The 13,642-nt window shown below is 38.2% G+C and overlaps 1 protein-coding gene across 6 annotated transcripts in view; it reads left to right on the forward strand.

Annotated features, from left to right (window-relative positions):
- Positions 1-13,642, forward strand: part of apc (APC regulator of WNT signaling pathway) — a 41,062-nt gene that overhangs the window by 10,600 nt on the left and 16,820 nt on the right. For 5 of the 6 annotated variants that reach the window (XM_056261556.1, XM_056261554.1, XM_056261555.1 and 2 more), the window contains 2 exons: positions 11,439-11,523; positions 12,824-13,019. In XM_056261556.1, the coding sequence (XP_056117531.1) occupies positions 11,439-11,523; positions 12,824-13,019 (281 nt within the window). Of the gene's footprint in view, positions 1-10,998; positions 11,018-11,438; positions 11,524-12,823; positions 13,020-13,642 lie in introns of those variants that run through there. The other variant, XM_056261559.1, reaches the window with a different exon arrangement.

Consider the following 13,642-nt stretch of genomic DNA (forward strand, 5'->3'; position numbering starts at 1 on the left):
TCTGCACAATTTAAAGACGAGGTTCAAACGAGTTCGTGATAAAGATATGTGCAGATATATCAGCTAGGAAACGGGTCGCTGTCACGCCTTGTACTGTTTAACACGTGTGAAAGTCTCTTAAAGGGAATTTATGTTGCTCTGAAGACGTGAGATTGGTGTTGCTAAGGGAGAATCTTTGAAGCGGAAGCAGATTGTCTCCTCATGTTCATACGTTGCTTAAGGGTTAAGAGAGGTCTTTTTTTGGTTGGCTCGGAGAAAATCATTGGGAAAAGCAGCATTAAAGGTGTCCGTTTTAAAAGATAGCAGATCTGAATTGTTTTTTTGTGTGTGTGTGTTTAAAGGCATCATGTTTGTGATGCAATTATGCTTTGGTAAACTGCTCTCGTTCACTTTCAAGACACTCATAGTCAGCATGAAAGTGAATTTTACTTGCTTAATGTGCCGTATTTCCAACGAGAAAATGTGGGGCAAGACTGGATATTGCTAGCCTGGGAAAACCCAGACAACTTCGAATGGCAAATTTAGATTTGCTCTGAAAGTTAGTCTGGAAAAGAGCTCATTCAAGCCCATTTCCAATCCGCCGAAATCGAGGCACCAATCAGAAACGTTGGGGCGGGCTTTACACGATGACGACAGCGCTGGGATTTTGAAGCAGATTTTGTAGCCTACATTACAAAGATGGATGCCGCCGTTGAACATCACTCGTTCCAATCAGCTATCACGTCTGTTTTAAGCGATTTGAACGTTTCCTTTTAGTTAAAAACCGAGCAAAGAACAACACTCGGAGATGTTTCTCCGCCGCTCTGCATACGTCATCTCCTTCATCGCTCTGATTGGGTTTAGGTCTATCCGCGACCGCGACGTCCGTTGGTGACGCCCCTCTGGAAATGATTTGTCTATGACGCTTTGCCAGACCATAACTCAGTTACAACTGAGAATGCTCTGGTTTTAACCAGGCTAGGATATTGCTAGAATTACTAAAAATGTCATATTATTGGCATAGTTTTATTACATTTAAAGCTAATCATTACATTAACAATTAGATTATTGTTAACTGACTATAGTAGTACAGCAGCCTAAAATCAAGAAGGCTATTTGCCTATAGTTTCAGTAACCTGTGTAAACATTGTGTAAACTACTGTGTAAACATTTACCATTCTACGTGGACTTGGTGAGATCATCTTTTTTTAATTCATTCAATGTGTGTTAAGTAAATAGGATCCATTTTAATTTCATGTTAACTTGACATATTGGTTTTTTAGTGCATTAATTCAATGTCCAAGAAAGGACCCTGCTCTCCAGATGTCCTTGTCATCACGACTCCAAATGCCAGAGGGATTGTCCAAACTCTGGGTGTCCCTATTTCTCAAGGAAGTTGTCATCCTTTTGCATCTAAAAAAGAAGAAGAGCGCAATCATATTTGCCTGAGTCGTGTGACTCGTGTGTCAGGAAGTGAAATCCCTGTTGATGTTTGGCTTATGTAAGAGGTTTTGGGCTTAACCTCTTTCATTAGGATGATCTGATTTTAGGCACATTCTGGCCGCCCCCGTGCCAGTCGGCACGGGGTCATCCCTATACGTAATCATAGTGTTTAAACAACTGGGTTTGTCTAGTGTGTTTCAACTGTGACAGATTCTGCAGAGGCCAGAAGTGCATCTATGCCGAGTCCTTCATGCTGCCTTCCAGTTTTGAGTTGCTGCTATTTCTACGACTGCAACAGCTAATTGATCAAATCTCTAATGATAATAATCAAAAACAGATTTCATTATCAATTAGTCAGCTCTTTGCACTGTGCATAGAGATCTTCAATGAGTGATGCTTGCTATTATAAAGAATAGCACGTTTTTTATTTATTTATTAATGATAAACGTAAAGCTGCTTTGAAACTGTGTGTTATGAAAAGTATTGTATTCTTTATAATTATGTAAGCTTCATATTTGAAACTATTTTTGCACACACATTAAAGGTTACAAATAGACATGAGTTTGAATATTTGCTCAAACAGAAGAGCGTATCGATTCCCATGGGAATGCTTGAACTGAAAAACAATTCTAGCTTAAAGGATTAGTTCACTTTTAAAAAAACTTTTGCTGATAATTTACTCACCCCCATGTCATCCAAGATGTCCATTTCTTTCTTCAGTCGAAAAGAAATTAAGGTTTTTGATGAAAACATTCCAGGATTTTTCTCCATATAATGCACTTTGCTGGGCACCAAACGGTTCAAGGTCCAAAAGATAGTTTCAGTGCAAACTGTTCAAAGGGCTTTAAACGACACCAGACGATGAATAAGGGTCTTATCAAGCGAAACGATCGCTCATTTAAAAAAGAAATAACAAAGTTTAAGTTTTATAAGCTCACATGCTCGCCTTGCTCTGTTCTGTGTGACTCTCCTGTTCGAACTCGTTCATCAAAATGAACGAATCTTTTTCCGAGTCAATTCGTTCATTTCGGTCGTTAAATGAACCAAATGACTCGAAAAAAGATTTGTTCATTTTGATGAACGAGTTCGAACAGGAGAGTCACGAACGTGCATCACAGAACAGAGCAAGGCGAGCATTTGACATTATTAAACTTAAACTTTGTTATTTCTTTTTTAAATGAGCGATCGTTTCGCTTGATAAGACCCTTATTCATCGTCTGGAATCGTTTAAAGCCCTTTGAACAGTTTGCAGTTTGCACTGAAACTGTCTTTTGGACCTTGAACCGTTTGGTGCCCAGCAAAGTGCATTATATGGAGAAAAATCCTGGAATGTTTTCATCAAAAACCTTAATTTCTTTTCGACTGAAGAAACAAAGACATGGACATCTTGGATGAAATGGGGGTGAGTAAATTATCAGCAAAAGTTTTTTTAAAAGTGAACTAATCCTTTAATTCTTGACCGCCAGCGTGTTTGATCATTTTCAACAAGCCTTTCATGGCCCCCAGAATATTGTGTTGTAATATCTGAACATGCAATATATCAAAAGAAAGAAAAGAGCCTCTGCTTTTAAACAAAATAATCTGTTTTATTCTAGCTTCATGCATTCTTATTAACACTTGAATGTGGGTAAGTTTCATAAAAATAAAATAAAAAACTGAATAAAAAGCTGAGAAAATCGCATGTCTGGACCGGATTCAGAACACATAGATGGAGTAGATCGAGTCCATCAACACCCCCATAGCTTCACAGTCCTATAGCTCGTCCTGGGTCGACATTTCATTCAGTAACATTAGGCAGTTTTGATTTATATGCTCTTTTATGTTTGATGATTGTGTTATTTTACATGTGTGTAAGCAATGCTTCCTTCTATAGCTTGTTTCTGCTGCTTTTTCGCCTTTGTTTTAATCCGGAGATTCTGTACTGTTTCAGAAGATGCATAACGGCACCCCTTACCGTATAACAGCGAACACCCGAATTGCCGGAAATTTCCGTCAAGGGCATGGAAGCGCTGTGTCGTAAATGACGGAAAATTCAGTCAATGGCGGGGAAAGAGTTAAATGCAATGCAAGTTGCTTTGGATAAAAACATCTGACAAATTTATATAAATGTAAAATCCAATTAGTCATTTAATTGAAGAAATAATACAAAAATATATATATATGAAAAATATAAAACCAATTCTATTTTATATAAATCTATTTTCAGTATAATGTACACTCACCGGCCACTTTATTAGGTACCCCATGCTAGTAGCGGGTTGGACCCCCTTTTGCCTTCAGAACTGCCTCAATTCTTCGTGGCATAGATTCAACAAGGTGCTGGAAGCATTCCTCAGGGAGTTTGGTCCATATTGACATGATGGCATCACACAGTTGCCGCAGATTTGTCGGCTGCACATCCATGATGCGAATCTCCCGTTCCACCACATCCCAAAGATGCTCTATTGGGTTGAGATCTGGTGACTGTGGAGGCCATTTTAGTACAGTGAACTCATTGTCATGTTCAAAAAACCAATTTGAAATGATTAGAGCTTTGTGACATGGTGGAAGTAGCCATCAGAGGATGGGTACATGGTGGCCATAAAGGGATGGACATGGTCAGAAACAATGCTCAGGTAGGCCGTGGCATTTAAACGATGCCCAATTGGCACTAAGGGGCCTAAAGTGTGCCAGGAAAACATCCCCCACACCATTACACCACCACCACCAGCCTGCACAGTGATAACAAGGCATGATGGTTCCATGTTCTCATTCTGTTTACGCCAAATTCTGACTCTAACATCTGAATGTCTCAACAGAAATCGAGACTCATCAGACCAGGCAAAATTTTTCCAGTCTTCAACTGTTCAATTTTGGTGAGCTCTTGCAAATTGTAGCCTCTTTTTCCTATTTGTAGTGGAGATGAGTGGTACCCGGTGGAGTCTTCTGCTGTTGTAGCCCATCCGCCTCAAGGTTGTGCGTGTTGTGGCTTCACAAATGCTTTGCTGCACACCTCGGTTGTAACGAGTGGTTATTTCAGTCACTGTTGCCCTTCTATCAGCTCGAACCAGTCTGGCCATTCTCCTCTGACCTCTGGCATCAACAAGGCATTTCCGCCCACAGAACTGCCGCTCACTGGATGTTTTTTCTTTTTCGGACCATTCTCTGTAAACCCTAGAGATGGTTGTGTGTGAAAATCCCAGTAGATTAGCAGTTTCTGAAATACTCAGACCAGCCCTTCTGGCACCAACAATCATGCCACGTTCAAAGTCACTCAAATCAACTTTCTTCCCCATACTGATGCTCGGTTTGAACTGCAGGAGATTGTCTTGACCATAGCTGCGTCCCAATGTGCATACTACGCCCTAAATAGTATTGAAAATTACTAATGTCACATACTATTTAGGATGGATAGTATGCACATTGGGACGCAGCTCATGTCTACATGCCTAAATGCACTGAGTTGCCGCCATGTGATTGGCTGCTTAGAAATTAAGTGTTAACGAGCAGTTGGACAGGTGTACCTAATAAAGTGGCCGGTGAGTGTATGTTCCTCATATCATGCTGCCCTCTGCCGATGAAACTTCAGACTGTCTTTTTTCCTTCTTTTTGTGAAATGCTTTGAGAAAGGCAGTGTTTTTGACTGGATTTGTGTTAAGCGTTCCTCTTATCTTGACGTTTAAACCTGCAACACTAAACCGCTGCCTCTCCATCTTCCTCTGTCCATGGTAACTGTGCTGACAGAAAATGAGGTGTCACAGAAGGAAAAACACTTTCATTTTGATTCACAAGTGCGATGCACTCCACTATTTCCCAGCATCATAAACATTTTCCTATTTTGCATGGAAGTGTTCAGAGGCCCCTTCCGTTTCCCAGCCTGTAAGAGACTTGCAGCTTAATTTAGAGAGTCTCCCTTCCTGTCTTTGTTCGTCGCATGAATGCAGCTCCGCTTCACCCTGCAGTCATTTCCCTTCCCCTCCGGCCAGCTGAAACAAACATCAGCGGGCAGAAAATAAACAGCATGCATGTATCTGCGTCTGGGCTTCCCCTCCGTGCTCCCAAATCCAACTCCCAGAGCAGCATTTTAGTTGAGTTTAGCTGTTTTTATTAATCAACATGTGAGAGCGATACAAGATTTAGTGGCAAAATCTGCGGTTTTCTGTCAAAATAAAAGTTTGATGGTTTTACGTTTGACAATGATGAAATTAAGTTCAATATTTTAATATGAAAATATTGTATTGTTGTATTGTAATTTTACAGTTGTGATGTAAAAAAAAATATATTATTTTTAAATATTAGATAAAATAAATTTTATTTATTGTAAATTGTATTTATTGTTTATTGTAAATATTACAAAATATTTTTTATTTAGTAATAATAATAATTATTGTTCATAGCCATGTTTATACACTGCCTGGCCAAAAAAATAGTAGCTGTTGTTTGGGTTAAAATAGGCAAATGTTTAAGCGTTTATGATTGGATCATTATTGCAGTGATTATTATGTTTCTATCGTGTTATATGTTTGGCAACAGTTCTTCTAACACTCATTGATGGAGTGTGTAGCTTTTAATTTCTTAAACAACCATTTATGAGACACATCATGGCCATATTCCAGAATGACAATTTCAAGATGCATCAGGCTCAGATTGTGAAAGGATGGTTGTCAGAATTGTCAATACAAGATCTTGACCAAAAATGGATGCACCTCTTAATGGAAATAGCATCACAACATTTATTTCCACCAAGAGGCGCATATATTTTTGGTCAAGAAGTCTAGCACTCTGTAAAGTCTCCTCCAGCACATCCCAAAGAGACTCAATGGGTCTCATTCATGAAACATTCGTAAATATACGAGTAAATATGCGAGTGATTTGCGCGTAAAGAGACCTTCCCGAAAACTCTTCTCCTGATTCACAAATACTTCGTAAACGTCAGATGTGAAAGTGAAATGTGTGTGTGTGTTAATGAATTCCAATCAGTCATAAATGGGATGCGCGTGCACGTTCATTCTCAATTACCATAAATCCCGCCCATTAAATCCGACTGACAACTATATATGGGCATCATATTATGACATGAATGCGAATGAAAAAAAAAATGTCTCAGATGCAGAAATTGAAGTTTTATTATCAGAAGTTCATTCAAAACGCCACATTTTATTTTCAAGCGTAGCCTACATAGTGGCGTATCGGGTCCTAAAAAAAAGAAGCTTGGCAGCATATTACAGATGCAGTTAATGGAGTTTCATCTGTTAATCGAACATTCCCAGAAGTGAGAAGAAAATGGTTCGACATTAAGCTTGAGAGCAAAAAACGAATTAGTTCACTTCGGAAAAATAGTATTCAAACTGGAGAAGGACCACCATCGCAGATGCTATTACTGGCTCTCATAATAAGAAAAACCGTATGTAATTACTATATATAATATTTTTTCAAAATGCTGTGCAAATATGTACCCGATTAAGGTGAATTAAAATGCAGCCTTATTAATGAGATAAACATTCGGGTGTTAAGTGCACTATTTACGCGTGGCTGGGAGCAGGTGTAGATTTCTTGTGTACTAACATTTGGAAAATACGAACATTTTAATGAATCCGAAAATTTACGCCAGAACCACTTTACACACGATTTACACAAAAATTCGTTCTGCTCGTGTTTCATGAATGAGACCCATTGAATTTAAGGTCTGGACTCAGAGGAGACGATTCATGTGTGATTCTTCATGATCCTCACAACCATTCTTTCACTGTTTGAGCCTGATGAATCTTGACATTGTCATCCTGGAATATGAGATGTGTCTTCATACATGGCTGTTTAAAAGGAATAATTCACTTAAAAATGAAAATTCTGTCATTTACTCACCTTCAAGTTGTTTCAATCCTATATGAATTTCTTTCTTCTGCTGAACACAAAAGAAGATATTTTGAAGAATGTCGATATCCAAACATTTGCTGTACCCCATTGACTTCCATTGATTTTTTTCCTACTGTGGATATCATTGGGGTACATCGTTCTCTTCCAGATTAATTTCTCCTCATAATGGTCCTGAATTATGACCCAAATCTTCCATTATTTCGTCACATTGATGTTTGAGGTTTTCTATGCCGCATGGCGTATACATAAATTCACTTTCCCTATGGGATGAGCTCAGCAAATAATGCTTCTTTTTTCCTACAATAATGACTCAGAATGCTGTAATCTTCTGATGAAACATCTCTGGTGGATTTCCTGGACATAGTTTGCGCCTTGCCCAGAAAAGTGCAGCGTTGCAGGGGGAAAATCTGCTTAGACATTGCCTTTTCTGTCCAGAACTTGTTTTTTTCTTAATCTCTGAAGTATTAGGTAGGTCTAGATGCTGTGTTTGTGAGTGTATAATGTTCTCCACAGTATTTTTTAGGTTAGTTCTTACTTAGTAGTGATGCACCAAAATTTCAGCAACCGAAAATATTTAATTTTGGAGGGCCAAAATCGTTGATTGAAATGGTGACGTTTAATTGGCGCTTCTCTGATTGCGTGTTCTGTGGATAAGCTACAACAGGTAAACATGTCAGCTGTGTGGACGTTAGCGTTGGGTTGACAACATCTATTTTTTGATCTTCAAGGATCTTCATTTTGATGAACCAAGATGTTTTAGTCTATGCCCTTTTCAGCTGATTCATGAACAAAACTCCACTAAACATTATTTGTAGCACGCCTACCATTCAATAATCACAATTGAATGATACAAAGTCTTAGCTGTTGTTAGTTATTCTAGTCAATAGTAGTTTTTCTAGAATAAAAATGTTAAATTACGGTAAGAATTTAAGTTTCTTTCACAGTAGTCTCACAGACCGTTGGCTCAACGTCTGATGCATATGGCACACTTTTCTGGAAACACTTCAGGAGTTTCGAAGTCGCAATCTGATTGGTTGAATTCTACAGGATGTCTGGGAGACGTGTGTGTTGCGCTATTTATCGATCCGCCTGGAAACAAATCCTGTGACGCCAAAACCCTTTGTGGAAGAAGGAGTTGTGTTTACAACTGTGACAATGAGCGCTTATCTGGATCAACTAAACGCTGGATTTTCAAAAGTACGGGAAGTTCACGGCTCTATTGTTGCAGTAAACTTGCACAACGTTCTTGAATGAATAATTGATTAAATGCACGCCGGTCTGTTATTGTAGGGACATCGACATTATATTGTCATGACGCGGAACTAAACGGACTGTGATTGGTTGCGTTACATGTCAGTCAAACGTCCTCTTGGGCGGTCGGTCCTTGGCCAAGAAAAGCTGCGATAGAGTCCAGACCTTCTGCCGTCAGTCTGAAGCTCTGGCTACGCGAGACTACCTTCACAGTGGCGTGACAGATCGCTGTAGCTAGCTACTCTTTACTACTAGTTATAGCACAAAACAAATGTGAAGGAAGGAATATCAGAAGGTGTGCTGAAAGAAACTGTACCGTAATCGCTCAATCAGTGTTTCACGTCAGTAAAACAGCTTGTAAACAATGTCACGTTACATTTACCTCAGGAAAGCTAGGAAAAAAAAGTAATAACTTTTGCTAAATATTTGCACTATATAACATATTCGTTTTATCATATTCATATTTTTACTTAACCTGTTGTCTTTGTTATTTTATATTCATGACAGATTTATTCTGCCACCGTTTAACTGTTTATATTTCAACAACAAATGAATACATCATAAAAAATGTGTTATAAAATGTGCAATTAATTTTTATATACAACATGAGTGTTGATTATTAAATAAAGTTGATTGATTAATTGATTGAACTTTACTTTCAGTTTCGATATTTTGGTGCATCACTGGTTTCCAGCTATTAAGCTGACTGAATTCAGATCATTTCATTTCTTGACGTCATGTTCTTGTCACAGTCTCTTTTTAGAAGAGTAGCCTAGTTCATGGTTTAAATCTTTTTTGTCGTCAGTCGCCACGCTTGTTTTTTCCTGAGTGCATGCCATGTGTGTCATGTGATGTTTTCTTTCCACGTTTCAAGGACGTTCTACCTTTATCACTGGGAAAGCAAAGAGGCCTGCCATCCGCCCACACGAACCCAGTCCCCTCCTCTCACACTCGAACAATAACTCCCACCGCAGGCCCACGGGTCTCGTCTGACTCCAGGTCAGGTGAAATGCATGCTAGATAGGAATCAGATATGCGAGTATTTCAGGCTCCCTGCAGATGGCTGCCTAGGAGCATTGATTTCCATTACTGGGAGGATAGGATGACATTTTTAAAAGTGTTGTGTGCTTGCAGCTTCGCACATGAGTGGCTGTTTGACTCTAATATTGTACCAAGGGCATCTGCATCGCTGTAACCTGATTCCTTCGGACCTTGACTCTGGGAAGAGGAAAAACTAGGACTTCCATTATAGACTCAGACGCATTAGGATATTGAAGTCAATTCGAATGTGGATTTGGCTGTTGGAAATGTTATTATAGCTGTAATCTACTCTCATAAAGGTTATTTTGGGATTTCAGATTTCAGCACTTTTGTAATATTAGCAAGTAGACCTTTAAAAAAATGTGAACTCTTAATGCGTTTAATTTGCAAAATAAAAGTCATTATTTGTATTAGTCAAGCCTCTAGCACAGTTACTATTGTTCATAGTAAGTGTTAATGATTTAAACATAGTGATCATTAATATTAAGTTTTATATTTAATTTAAATTTAAATTTAATTTATATTTAATTTATAAATATTTTTGTTTTGTATTAGATATTTGTTTAATTATATTTTTATTATTTTTAATTGTTTTATTGTAGTGTTGTTTCTTTTTTAATTTTTAAATATATATAATTATATTTTATTATTTTATATTATATACGTTATATTGTTTATAATATACATTTTTAATTTGATATATTTGTAATTATTATATTCATTTTATTTTATTTTATTTTATATTATCTTGTATTTTATTATTTTACATTTTGAAATTGTGTTATATTTTAATGAAGATCATTTTTTGAAAGACCAGAGACATTTCTTAAGAGCATAAATGGAGGCCATGTTGGAGAGAATGATGATGCTGTCGTTTCATCTCTCTGACTCACAGTGCAGTAAAGCGGTCTGTAATCATATGACCTCCCCTATAATGAAGCTGTTGTTTCCTGAGATGGCTCAGTGTGACGTCATGCTCCCTTGGGAGAAAACACCCGAGTGACTCTCCTTAGACACAGAATAACCCCGTGTTGTTCTTTTCTACTGGATAAGGGAAGATAAACAGCATGCTCATGTGTGACCTTTCCCTTCTGGACACCTCTGGCCTTCTCCACGCGTCTCCAGTGGGCTGTGGACATGCTGACCCCAGGCCGTTTGGGAAGGGTGGTCCTGTGAGCTCAATGGGGAAGCATCTGTGCTCTTCATGAGGCTTTGGGTCTCCGGGATGGGATGAAGGAAGGGGGAGCTAGTCACTTCCTCTAAGGCAGTCGCATTGTTTGGGCTTTTTTCGGCTTGCAAACACGCTGGAGAACTCGGAGTAATGGAATGAGCGGTGCAAAAGTCTCATGTTTGACATGGTTTGGGGCTGTATTGGCATCATCGAGGCTTTGAGTTATGTTGGCCGTAACCGTAAAGGAACATTGACCAAAACCTCAGCATATGTGCAGTGGTAAGTTCTACAAATAGCCTGAATGTTTTTCTGAAGTTTGGTTGAGCGGTGAACGCTAGCTGATTTTCAACACTGATTTTCTTGCCTAAATCAAAAACCTTTAGCAGAAATCAAGGCCTTTCAGGCAGTATCACGGGCAGATCACGCATGAACGCGGCACTAAAGAAGCAGCAGGTGCATCTTTACAGCTTCAAAGCTGTTTATGTCTCCGACACGCGCGTCTTCAAAGCACTTCAAAGCTCTTTGATGGAAGTTTTCTTCTCTTTATCAGCCCACAGGCTGAAGAAGTCTTCTTATATGTGGTGCGAGATGGAAATATCTCATGTTTTTTTTCCTGGCACCTTCCGTGCATCATGTTGTATTATCTGATGATGGCTTCTAACACTCTACCACACACAGATATCGTCTGTTTCTCTTCCAGGAGGTTTTGAAGCAGCTACAAGGAACTATTGTAGAGGACCCTAAAGACTCGCAGGGGCAGATTGAGTTTTTCGAAAGATTTAAAGGTGAGCGCAGTTGAATTATTCTGTGAACACAGTGCATATTTTAACATGATAAACTCACTCAGTTCCATGAATTTGTGAGCTGCCTTCCTAGATTGCATTTTAAGGCAAGACATCATTAATAAATATGGTAAAAATGTTAACTAATAGATATCACCATACTTACTTAGTTGATTGATCACAGTACATTAAGACAATTTAGACAGATATTTCTGAAATGTTATGTTTAAATAATGCATTAATTGGCATACATTTCCAGAAATGAAATCTGAACATTGGATAAAATTCTTGTTTGATTTTGTTGACGTAGTTTTAAAGGCTTTTAAAGAGGAGATTTAGTAAATCTCTTTGTATCCCTCCAGAAATCAGAAAATACTGTCAACAGTCATACATTTTCAACATGTGTTTAGGAATAAATCGGGCAAATGATATATGATCAAAACCCTGTGTAAAACCCTTCAGAATACAGATGGGAACAAAAGAGGAAAAAACCCATGGCCTTTAAAAATGTATTGTAATTGAACTCTACAGATGCAAATATACCAAATGTAATAAAATAAACACTTAAATGTGTATTTTGAATGTCTTCTTTCCACTCGTCTGAAAGAAGACGTGATGGAAACAAAATCAAGAATCAAGAATCTTAAAATTGACAAGTGCATGAAAAAACAATGGTTTTTGCCTGTGTTGTCTTGCCTTAAGACATCATAGGTGCGTTTCCTAAGCAAACTTCCAAATAGTAACTCATTTTGGTTAAGCTATTTACCCAATTATTGTGTGTGCTGTGTATTTTTATACTTGGCCAAATATTGTGGTTAGCTTAGCAACTAGGTAATATCAAACCCTATCAGAATCAAATGCTATTTGTGTGGTTGCTGCATATGTAGGCCGTTCCAAATCCGTCACTTGTGGCGTTTCATTTCAGTTCGAATGCTGCCTTAGAAGGTCTTTCAGAGTCTTTCATGAAGATAAAGATGTAAAAACTTCTCTTTATCTACTAGATTTCCAGAATATACTTTTTTTTAATCGTCTGAAACATGCTGCGACATCTATCAAAGCAATTTATATAATGCAATTAACATCAAGCATGGAAAATATTGCAATATGCACACATTTGGATTCCTGCCGATGCGGATTACGTGAGCCCAAGTTTATTTGTATAGTGCATTTCCCACACTGCAGTGTTTTATTTGGAGGATGCAGCCTTCGAAATGAAACACATTTATTGTTAGGTGTGTCTTTTTCTGGAAAATACGGTACATGTGGCAACTTCATCATCATTATCTCCCGTTCTGTCCTGCAGAAATGAGTCTTGACCCCAGCAGTTTCTCGGGCCCAGGCGTGAAGTTGAGGTCCAAGGCCTCTCTGCAGGGCTCCGGTTCGGGCCACTCCGCCGACAGCAGCCCCAGTCCCAGTCCCATGAGCTCCTTCCCCAGGAGAGGGGTGACTGGCGGGGGTCGAGACAGTGCCGGTTACCTGGAGGAGCTGGAGAAGGAACGGTGAGCGCTTACATGAACGGATCATTCTGTGCATTTAGATGGACTGTTCATTTGTATTAGATCCTTATCTAAGAATGTTAACTAAAGGTTTCTTCTAAAGCTCTTAGGGTTTTGCTACTGGATGAGATTTACATGGTAAACTGTGGTAATGATGGTACATTCCAGATAGCCAGCTTTGATTTCAAGCGAAAAGTGTTTGAATATCAGAAGTTTATTTTCGTGTTCATTGTAAAATATTCTGATATATATACACTATCGGTCAAACATTTGGGGTCAGTAAGACTTTTTATTTTTTTTATTACAGACAAGTACAATGCAAAAAGTACAAGGCAAATACAAGGCATTGTGGTACAGTTCAGAGTATGTAAAACAGAATAACAACAACGACTAAAATATAAATGTAAAAAAATATAATAATAAAAGAATTATAATACTCTTATTCAGCAAGGATGCATTAAATTGATCAAAAGTGACAGTACATACGTTTATAATATACAAAGATTTCTATTTCAAATAAATTCTCTAATTCATCAAAGAATCCTGAAAAAGAAAAAAATATAATTGTTTCCACAAAAATATGCACAACTCTTGAGCATCAAATCAGTATATAAGAATGATTTCTT

This window comes from Rhinichthys klamathensis, unplaced genomic scaffold (genome assembly GCF_029890125.1).
Source record: "Rhinichthys klamathensis goyatoka isolate OS25496 unplaced genomic scaffold, OSU_Roscu_1.1 h1tg000183l_1, whole genome shotgun sequence".
Classification (NCBI taxonomy): Eukaryota; Metazoa; Chordata; class Actinopteri; order Cypriniformes; family Leuciscidae; genus Rhinichthys; species Rhinichthys klamathensis.